Genomic DNA, 11,442 nt, shown 5'->3' on the forward strand with positions numbered 1-11,442 from the left:
AAAAGGGCGTATCACGATACTGCCTTCTTGTGTCGCGATACAGTATCATGACTCTGTGTATCACAATTTCTCGGTTCGATACAATATCGTTACAGGCCTAGTTCTTTGACTTCCTACAATCTATACTAGTCCGACTGACTGAACAAGCTCAGTAAATCAAGTACAGCATGCCAGATAAGTAGAGCGAAACATCTTTCAAGACTGCGTAATCAGATAAAGTGTCGGAAACAAAAGCGTGACAGGGCTGCACCTATAGATCCATTTCCTCTGAGTGAGGTCACTCTGGCCCACGTGATCTGACCCTGCACTTCTCAAACAACTTCTAGACAGGGGCTCTCCCAGTGTCTCTGTAAGCAAGTTAAACTTTGGACCTGAAGAAAAAAAGATGTCTGGATACATAAGGCATGAAAAAGTAGAATGTCTGCATGCCACAGACTGTGCAATAACCCGATTCCCTGAACTTGATCATGTTAACATTCAATTTTGGCCATTTTTCAAAAATGATTTCTGGAGTATGCAGGTAATTATTATTATTAAACAGCCAAACGTAGGAAGAGATTTGAAAGGGGACAGTCACTCCATATCAGCATTGCTTCAATAATTGGTGTCATTTGTCTTACTGTAAGCAATAATGGGCTGATAGGACTCACTAGCCTCCGGCACTCACACCCCAGGTCAAGTTTGCTCAATGAGATAAGTTGCACAATACATGCTAATCACAGATAATTACTGGGGCCAACACCACTGCTAGTCTGGGAATGTTGCTGGGAATGAATTCAGTTACCATGACATCTTTTAACCAATGATTGTAAAACATAGACATGGCTACTAAAATGACTCAACAATTCAAATTCACCGAACAGCTTCTGACAGTAGCAATAGCTGTAACAATAGTATTTTATAGCATATTATCATTCATAACTGTCATCCAATGTGTTTGAGAGAAAGGAAAGAAAAGAGAAAAGAAAAATAGTAGGCTATAGGAAGTAAGAGTGCAAATAACTCACATAACCAAAGATGCAAATAAATGTCTTTTTAAAGCATGACACTGTTTGGGGCATTTCACCCTGTTTGGATTTTACCCTGTAGGCAAAAACAGTAGAGGAGACTCTAAGACATATTTAAGGATGATATATTGCTCTGGCATATATTTGGGACATAGGCCATTGACAATCAGACAAGTTTTAAACCCTTTTCTAAACCTCACTGAGAGCCATTGCAATGGCCTAAGTACTGGAGAGATATGATCTCTTTTCTTTGTTTTAGTTAGAATTAGCAGCTGCATTTTCGATTAATTTCATCTGTCTGAGTGACTTTTGAGGACGTGGGGTATTGCAACAGTCAACTTTACAGGAAATAAAAGCATGGGTTGTTATTTTCTGCATTCTGTATGGATACAAAATCATTACCAAGTACAATCAGTACCAAGAACATTATGCAGGAAATTACTGAAAAAAAAATTCTGAAAAAAATCAACCAGGTCTTATTCTATTACACTGTGACACATTTTCAGTAAACCTCTGCCTAGCACATTAAGCACAAATATGTGCAAATTTGGGAAGATGACTTCTATGCATGGTAGCCTACTTAACACCATTTATTTTCTGAATGGTTTTTATTTATTTTCCTTTTTCATTGAATAATCAAACCCATTTAATAACAATTACTTGCAGAAGAGTGCTTCATCACCCTTTTATTTTAACAATTGAATTAAGCTCAACTGCCTCTGTTGGTTTTTACTATGCCGCGTGTCAGTGTTTAGCCTTTGCTCGCAGTGTTTACACGCTCATTGGTCATGGTTTGTGCTGACCGCCCCCCAATCAGAGGGGATGGCTGTTGATGGCCCAGAGTGGGAATGAACTTGATGGATTGGTCTATTGGGAAAATGTGTCTGGCTGGGGTCCAGCTGCTCCGCTATAGCCCACACCCTTTTCACCTACCCCATACTGAGCAGGCAGTCCCACCTTGTGTGTCTCCCAATGGTGGACTGTGTGTGTTGTTGCACAACCCCTGTCATAAACTGGCTGGATAGCATGGCAGAGCAACAGAGCAGGATGTGAGGAGTGGAGAAAGATGAACAGAGAAAGATGAACAGCAAGGTGGAGGCACAGGGATTGGAGCAGTGCCAACTGAAAGGCAAATTAAGAGCGTTTGAAAAGGGCCGACACAGACAGTATAGCAAGGCTCAGGCAAGCCAGGCTCTGAATTTAGAGGAAGGCCTCAAGCGGAAAGAAGAACTTTCCCAGATTAGGGTGTTTGTTCTCGTCACTGGTCTGGAGACATAGTGGCGCATGCTAAATTTACACTGCCTGGCTCTGCAAGGAAAGCATAGTGCTGCACATACACGTTAAGGTTTAGCTAGAGGTCCAGTGTACACAGAAAGTGGTCCAAGTCCAAATCCAGAGCTTCAGAGAAAGATCTGACTCTATGTAGGAGGTTATCTGAAGGTGCATGTTCTCTAGACGGCATCTCAAGATGTGATGAGGAGCTCAATTGTAGACTTAGTGGGGCAGATTAAGTACATGTTCAAGTATAACATTTAACAGTTAGTGATGCTCCAGATTTGTCATGGAGTATGTTCTAGAGACCAAATCTTTTGAAAATAACATTAGCGAGGACATGAAGCATCCACCACCAATCACTATGGTACATAGCAAAATGGGTGGGTGTGTGTACAGCACGTGCCTTTGAAATTATGTCTGACACATACCACAGTGTTGATGATGTGTTGGTGACAACAGCAATAATTCATAGCAGAAGCCACACAGTCTTGTGTTAGAAGCTTTTGTCATCATTCTTAAAGGTAGCGTCTGTACGATGGTGGCATAGGCGACTATGGCTCCCCAACTTTCTATTTTCATGAATATTTACTAAGTAATAAACTAATATTTACTGGACTAACCAAAGTCCAGTAAGTTTTACAGCCAAAGATGTCTATTGCCGAAAAACGGTGGACACAAAAAAGATCTACCTTTTTATGTATAAAAAGTGTGAATTTCCATTACAGTGGTGATAAATATGAAAAAGGTAACATTTTTGAATGAACAGCAAAAATGAAATGAGCTGCAAAAATGTTACACACTCTACCTTTCAAGGAGAAAAAATGTGTAAAAAGAAATGTGTATGATGTTACAGTATGATAATAATAAGAAGTACAGTGATGGTATTTGAAGACATCAGCCTCTGCGCATGTAAGATGGTTAAATGTGTTTTATCACTAAGTAATTTTTCATGAGTATGTAACCTACCACCTGATTTCAAACACTTGAATTGGCTTTAAGTTTCACATGTTATGCCTCATGATCTAAATCAGGGACATGGATAGTTCCTATATTCCGATTTTTCACATTTGTACACGTTTTTACATTTGAACTGTTTCAACATACAGGGCGAAAAGGCAGCATTTGTTATTTAATCACCTTCATGAGTCAGCATGGCCTAAATGAGTCATTAACAGGCAAACAAACTCTCCTGATGGCTTCCATGATCTGTGGGGTGAAAAAACATGCTACAGAACACCTTAGGTTGCAAACAACTAAATATATAGTCATATAACATACACATAATTCCTAATTTTAACCAAAAAAATTAGGAAGTATTCAACTTCCTGTCCGTTCCCAAACATCCTCTACAATGCCAGCAAAGTCGTGACTGTGATTGGGAAGCGACCAACAACACGGAAGCTGATTGGTTAAGTTACACAAGGAGTGCTGAAGTGCAAGACCAAAGATGACAGAGAGAAGACAGCTCACTGATGTCATCAGAGCGTAGTATGACATGGCCGCAAGTCATAGAGGTAGAAAATAACACTAGAGTGGACATGGCAATTCACGACAGCACTGGGAAGTGGCACATGGCGCCTCCCATTGTCTGTAGGTAGTGTAGGCACCTTCAGTCAATTCAAGTCAATGGAGAACACGCCCACCTCTGTTAAAAAATGGACTAAAACTGTGTGAATATGAAGTAACCCATTAATCAAAGACCAGATTTGAAATGTCAGGATAAATATCTACTTAAATCATATGAGTCGATAAAATACATCTAAAAATCGAATTATATTAATTCTGCACATATTTAGCAACACACTTCAACTATTGTCCTTATAGAGTGTGTTGATGGACATTTTCACATTATTAAGCCATTTTTTGACAGAGGTGAGCCTCCTTGTCCATTAATTTCCATTTATCAGACCTACCTACAGATAATGGCCGCCACAGATTGCCGTCAGAAGGGGGGCGGGGTCACCTCTAGTGTTATTTTCTACCTCTATGCCGCAAGTGGAGTCACTGTCTTCTTCTACGGTCAGTACTGTTGCCATGGTTAAGTGCAATGCCCCCACAGCCAGGGCTGGAGTGTGAAACAGGTCACAGGTCTCCATGAATTTTTGCCAGCTGTCATTAATTATCTCCCGCAATTAACACTGACCGAAAACTGTAGTTAATTTGGCCACAAACTGAACATTGACAACCGGACATCCTCTTGTGTGGCCACAAACTGAACATTGACAACCGGACATCCTCTTTCGACCGGGGCCGGAACTCGCAGCAGCCATTTGCACCCACAATGCAATTGAAATTCCGGACATCCGGAGTGACTTTTTGGAGTCACATTTGTTATCCAACATGGCATCCACTCGTGTCCTCAATGTATTACGGCCACTAATCGTTCTTCCCTAATCTTTCTTTGTGCAACACTCTGAGTTAAGGTAAAGTGTGTGAAGATAAACCTCAGATGAAGACTGCCGAGGCAAAGTAGCCAGATGTAGCCAGGTACAAAACTTGTACTGGCCTTGGAAACGGAACAGCTCATAAATTATTATTAGACCTATTAAACCACTTTAGTCCTGTGCGCAAGCGCTCTGTTATATCCATATTGTCAGCAAAATTGTAATGACCAAGTCTCAATATGTTTCTTAAGGTTTCAAAAAAGACAAAAGGAAAAAAAAATCCTTGGTCCAGGCACTTCAGTTGGTTAATGTAGTAAAAAAACAAACTTTATTTAAGGGGCAAATGCATTAAAAAACACCAACGCGTTTCGGTGCTGTGGCCTTCATCAGGGTCACCTGATGAAGGCCACAGCACCGAAACGCGTTGGTGTTTTTTAATGCATTTGCCCCTTAAATAAAGTTTGTTTTTTTACTACATTAACCAACTGAAGTGCCTGGACCAAGGATTTTTTTTCCTTTTGTCTTTTTTGAAACATTGAACCCCTTCCAAGAGCACCAGTTGGTTTTGAGGGACACTAGAAGCGCTCTACCAACTCTTTTGCTGTTTCTAAAGGCTTTTGGTAATGGCATAGCAATGTTGTTATGATGTAGCTGAGTCTGTTCAGTAAAGAGAGAACGGGCGATCCCACCAGCACAAAGGGGCTACTGAGGTCACTGACTCCCTCGACCGCTTCTGGGGGCCATTAGCATGAGGCAGCTAGCCATCATTGTTAATGTGTATAATGTAAATTGTTCATGTTAATATTGACAATAAAAGGATATTCTATTCTATTATGATGGAAAATCCTGCATCATCAAGATTTCAAGCCTGTGACTAGTACTAATCTTCTGAACTGAACTTTTATTGATTTGATCACTTCAGATTACTTGCACACCTATCACAAATGCCCCTGCCATGCCTTTCAGCAAGGGTGTACAACCAAGTGGGTTATATCAAATTAATCATGGGAAATCAGGTTTTCACATAGATAGTGACACCATGACATTTGACCAATCAGAAGTGGCCTGGAGCCTGTCAAACTTTTTTTCCACTCGGAAGCTGAGATTTGTGTGCGCAATAAAGGGTTAAAATCTTCACCAGGAATTGAAAGTGCAAAAATGAAGTGCAAAAGTGAATAACTGAAATGGCATTATGAAGTAGTGGTTAATTGCACTCCAAAAGTAGCTCAATTAAGCGGTTCAGGAATTATTTTTTTTCTCTGTACTAACCAGTTTGAGAGCATCAACTTTAGGGTCGAACCAAAAAACAGAAACCTTCAAATTCTTTTTTTTTTTGTTCAGAACAAACCACTTGACCAAAAAATCTGGTTCAAACACCTGGGGAATTATTAAAATGAGCTGCATCCTTAAGTTAACCTCTATGGTTAAAGCACTTCTGTGCTGAAGTGAATGAGCTGGAGTTGAAAACACACTAGTGCATTTCACAGTGCCTCCATCTAACTTCTATCTTTTTTCTTTTATAAATGTATTTGGTATGTTGGTTATGTCTTGTGTGTCTACAAGCAGACGGCCACAGTGATGGGCAGATTTACTGTCCAATTTGAATTGAAAACATTTCCTGAATTAAAAAGGTGTTAAAAGTCAGGAAATGGTAAAGAGTGTAAAATACGTAGATTGCTGCACCTATACCAAGTTTATTTGGATTAGTATTAACAGTGCCATGAACCAAACCATTGCACTTCTCAAGTGACACAGCTCTCATTTACGTCTTCGACATTTTAACCTTTGGGTAGGTCATTTCATAGAAGTTGCAGACATCTCTTCATCAAACACATGGATTGAACATTATAATACTTTAATAGTGAGCATATTGCGTTAAAGCATTTTAAAGCCTAGTTTAGCTTGCAATTAATTGATCATCGATGACTTCAGCTTGAAGTCACACATTACATCAGCAAATGTTTGTTTTCAAGAACTAGCTTCAATGCTGTAGATCTTGTGCTGTTGACTTTTTATAGAAAATCTTACTCAGTGCTTGCTTGGTCTCTGAGGACATAGCAATATGGCCAAATATGTACCCCATGCAGGCACATTCAGGCCACTTTGGACATTTTCTGCCCCAACCTTCCAGCATTATTTGGATGAAAGAAAAAAGAGAAAAGAAAAAAATAACACAAACTCAGTCCAGTTCAAAGCAGTTTATACAAATTTTGGTCCTTTGGGCTGTGTGTAAGCATAAAACAGACTATTGTCAGTTGAAAAGCTGTACATTTTTAACTGATGATGAAATAATCAATTATATAATGTCAAAAGACTATTATAAACTAGGGTTATGAGTCAAATGAGGATGATGATGCTGATGATAACGATGATATAGTAAAACAACAGAAATAATAATAATAATAATAATAACAATAATAATAATAATAGCCTAATAGGCCTAATAATACTACTAATAATAACAATAATGATAATAATTGTTATTATTTTTTATTATTAGGTCTATCATTATAAAATTATATCAGTGACATAGGCCTACCTGTTATGTCATTGGAATTTATTTCTGGTAGGCTACAGGGTCTCTCCTCCTTGCATGTCATGGCCTATTCGCTGATGTCATTCTTCTTTTCTTTTTTTTCTTTTTTTTTAAATACATTCGACATTTCATTATCACCTTAAAGCAGGTCTCCTGAAGGGTCTAGGTTGTTACACGTTTTAATAGAAACCTCAAAACACTTAAAGCTACACAACATTAATAATTTGTAATAGCCTCCTTGAAAAGAAGACACCTGCTGTGACAACCATTGAGAATTAATATTACAAGCTATAACAGCATGAAAGAAGGCTACAGCTTCCCAGGTAGCCTATTGCAGGAGGTCACGTCGGCCCACAGTGGGCAATCTAGCTGCCGTTTTGGTGATCGGGAGTCCACAGGCAAGATACGACAACGGCGTTATAGCCTACACGCATTTTGTTAGACACAGACCTATCTTGTCATTCCATACATTACGAACTGACAATTCTTTGTGCCATTTTCCACACATTCCAGACAGGTTATTATTATAATGACAGGATAGGGTGGATGACAAAAAAGTGCCAACGACAGCGAATCAAAATCCACGTGAGGTCAGATACCTGCCAAAATCCCACTCTTTGGTCTATGATAATGAGCTATAGTCTATTGACCACAGAGCGGCGTTTGATTTGGGATAGCCTCGGCATCTTTCAGTGGCGAATTCCCAAGGCTGCTCATAAGAGGCCTATTGACCTAGGTGAATGGTGGGTCCTCAGTCATAACAGCTACGCCTGGTCAGTATGCTCGTTAAATATTTTCCTGTAGCTTGCCATACCCAGTGTAGGCCACGAACCATCATAAGGTATCCGAGCGGTTGCTGCAAGGGCTGATCAGTGACAGTTTGGTGGTTTTGTGTTTGCTCAACAGTCTTGTAAGTTTCTCGTCATCCGAGTTCGGGTCCAGTGGTTTGTGGTACTCGTCATCGTCCTCGATGTCCGAAGTGTCCTTCATTTTTTCCGTTTCAGAGTCTTGCTTCTTTTTCGCAGTTGCCATCTCCGCGGCGTGCCGTTTCCTCCACTTCGTTCTCCTGTTTTGGAACCAAACCTGACAGAAACGATGACACATTAGCGCGTGCATAGCAGAGCGTCGACCAGAAAAATAACTCAGCCAGTAGCCTAAAGACAGCCCGAGCCTAGGCTGGGCCTACATCAAAATGTGGGCATATTTGTAATAATGTATTTAACATTTTGGGAGAAAAATAAGTTGGCTGCAGACAACGGAAAAATAGCCTATAAAGGTAGGAATATTTTTTGCGTAGGATTTTAATTTGGCTACTGGAGCAGGCAGACTGATAAAGTAGTTTAACATCTACAAGAAAGTCATAGAACATTCTTGATTTCACAGTAGCCTAAATAAAATTGATAAGACATTCACAGAGTATGTATTTAAAAAAACAGTTGATAGTGCGTCGTCCTGCTGTGAGGAAATAGCAGTTCCTTAAGAACGCAGGGGGAATCGCCCACAAACAAAACTTGTATACAGTAAATCACAGTGTATTGGGGGTTCAGATAACACGAATGGCAGCACAAGACAATCCCACAATTTCGACTGCGTTCACCTTGACTTGGCTTTCCGTCATGCCCAGGGAATAAGCAAGGCGAGCTCTCTCTGGACCGGCAAGGTACTTGGTCTGCTCGAAAGTTTTCTCCAAAGCAAATATCTGTTGTCCTGAGAAGGTTGGTCTCGAGTGCTTCTTCTTGCCATCCTTGTCCAGCAACATATTTGCTTGAGCTAGAAACACATTTAATATTGAGTTCACGTGTGTTCTGACAATAGACCAAGGCCTACCAATTAAAATGTGGAAAACACATTTTCTTTTAGCCCACTTTTAGTCCTTTATATAATAGGCTACACATCTCATAGCCTACAGCAGATATTCCAGAGGTCACCACTATAGCAGGAAAGTCTGATAACTCCTCGGGTGAAATGTGTACTCAAAATCGATCGAGCAACAGGTTGGCTGCAACTTTGAAGCTAGACCTATTAAATCTTGCTTCAAAACCTGACCCCGGCAACAGATTTTCTATGAAATACATTTATCTATTAATTAAGTTAGATGAAAACTTAAAACAAAATAATAAAAGGGCGAAAGTAGGCCTAGGCCTGGTTCTCATTAAAACAATGACAATAAAGGCAGATAGCCTAGATACACTGTTTTTTTGTGTGTGGTTATAAATAATCTCGAACAATATGCTACTCCTTTACGTGTCATTCGCGCCAAATCAAATGGACACGTTTTGAACCCTTCTTTACGCATTAACTTACTGAAGTTCAAGTTCAAACTGACAAGGCAGCCACAGCGTCAGGGATATCATAGCATACTGGTTAAAAATCGGCATTTATACACAAGTTCACATGCAGTGGAATTCTGTACACGCAACGCTGGCAAAATCACCAAAGGGCACGACATACCTGGGCATGGCATCCTCGAGTCCCGCCACTGCGCGGTCTGCATTACGCCCGACCAGAAGATGGGTGCTCTCCCAGGGAGCTCCGCCATCGGCTTGGCATACCGAGACATTGGGTTGAAGTACATCCCAGCAGAGGTGGCCAATCCATTTATCCTCGAAAATCCCGAGAACAGTTGCCCGGCCGTGGTGATGGGTCTGCCCAAGATGTCACTAATTCCATGTGGTGTTCCGAGGGGAATCTGCGAGTTTAAATTCGTGAGCGACGAAGCTTTACACCCCGGGGGACTTTGTAAAGAGTAGGGAAATAAAGACGTCTTCATCTCGGTCATGTTGTGTAATGCAGACAGCGGTGTGCTCCCTACAACAAATGCACTGTGTCGATTTGTTTCCATATTTCCTTGCTCTGCCAGGTGTTTTGAGTGTTCCGAAAATAGTATGATCAGAGAATGCGCGACTCGGAGGATACACCGATAGGACAGCCACTTATGCCACACAAGGTAGCCTAGAACTGTTGAACTCCGGCCTCAGTGAAAGAAACAACAAAGAATAAACTTTTACGCGCATGACAGTTTTCTGTTTAAGAACGTCTCTGAGCCTAACCAAATGCAAAACAAAACGCACACAAAGTAAAGCGGCGTGCCGGGTTATTTCAATGGTTAAAGCACACGCACCGACCCTTTTGGTAAACCATCTATTGCCATGAATGACACGGGACAGGGGGTACACTGATATCCGCCCTGCAACCTCCACGTGTTCTCATTGGATACTAACTCATAGTGGCTTTTGATTGGACAGTACATTTCAAGACTCCTCAAACACGGCGCCTGTTTTATAGAGAGCAACAGCTATCCCACACCGTATGTATGCTACAGTCATTGGAAACAAACAAGTCCTCTCCCAAAGATTTATTTTTCCCCTTAATGTGCTTATCCCTGACAAAACAACCTTATCCTTATGGCATTTGAGATTTCAGACCATTTTCAGATGTTGGTCACAGTGCCACTTAAGACCTATCTACTAAAAAATTAAACTAACAAACTGATTAACATTACTATTAGGCCTACTATAAAACAAGAAAACACTTAAACCAGAGTAGCCCAGCCTGAACAGCTCACTGACGCTAGTATGCCAAATAGTCGTATAGGCCTACTAATATTGAATAGCTTACTTTGGGCTAGAAACATGCGGCACATCCATTCTGAGGTGGTTTGGAAAACACTTGAAAAGTTAGCCGATATTGTTCCAATTTCTCTTTGGGAAGGGGGAACAAAATGGCAGATTTACACACAAGGAAAGTGTTCCTTGCAACTTTTTGTAGCATTTTTGTAGGCAAAGGATTTGTCTTGAATTCTGTGTATGTACAGTATGCAGGCCCTATCCCTAAGTATGTATTTATGTCAATATTTGTACGACGTATAGCTCATCATCATACACCATTGTCATTCATTGCGCTTGAGAAAGAGAAAGAAAAAGATTATTATCTGCAGAGACTGTAGATAAAGAACCCTAATTAAAAACAGATGAAAATAAAACTGTTTTAAATTTATTTTTAAAACACGCCAATGTTGGGGCAGTTCTGGTTTCAACAGGAAGCTATTTCAGCATTTGGCAGCATAATGGCTAAATGCCATTTCACCACGTCTGGAAATAACCAGCAGAGGAGTGAAGTCCTAAGGCATCTTTTAGGATGATATTGCTCTATTTAGGGCCTAGGCCATTGAGTGAAACGAGAAGAATTATAGAGAAATGAGAAGAGTTTTAAACTCAGTTCTAAACAGCAGTGGGAGTGA

General features: G+C 40.4%; 1 protein-coding gene across 1 annotated transcript; it reads right to left on the reverse strand.

Moving 5' to 3' along the window:
• Positions 1-7,204: 7,204 nt before the first annotated feature.
• On the reverse strand, positions 7,205-10,240 carry nkx6.2 (NK6 homeobox 2). Its single transcript, XM_063191231.1, has 3 exons — positions 9,654-10,240; positions 8,800-8,972; positions 7,205-8,285 (listed from the first exon to the last, which is right to left on the reverse strand). The coding sequence occupies exons 1-3, from the start codon at positions 10,042-10,044 to the stop codon at positions 8,037-8,039; spliced, it is 813 nt and encodes a 270-aa protein (XP_063047301.1). The 5' UTR covers positions 10,045-10,240; the 3' UTR covers positions 7,205-8,036.
• Positions 10,241-11,442: the final 1,202 nt, after the last annotated feature.

Source organism: Engraulis encrasicolus, chromosome 24 (genome assembly GCF_034702125.1).
Source record: "Engraulis encrasicolus isolate BLACKSEA-1 chromosome 24, IST_EnEncr_1.0, whole genome shotgun sequence".
NCBI lineage: Eukaryota > Metazoa > Chordata > Actinopteri > Clupeiformes > Engraulidae > Engraulis > Engraulis encrasicolus.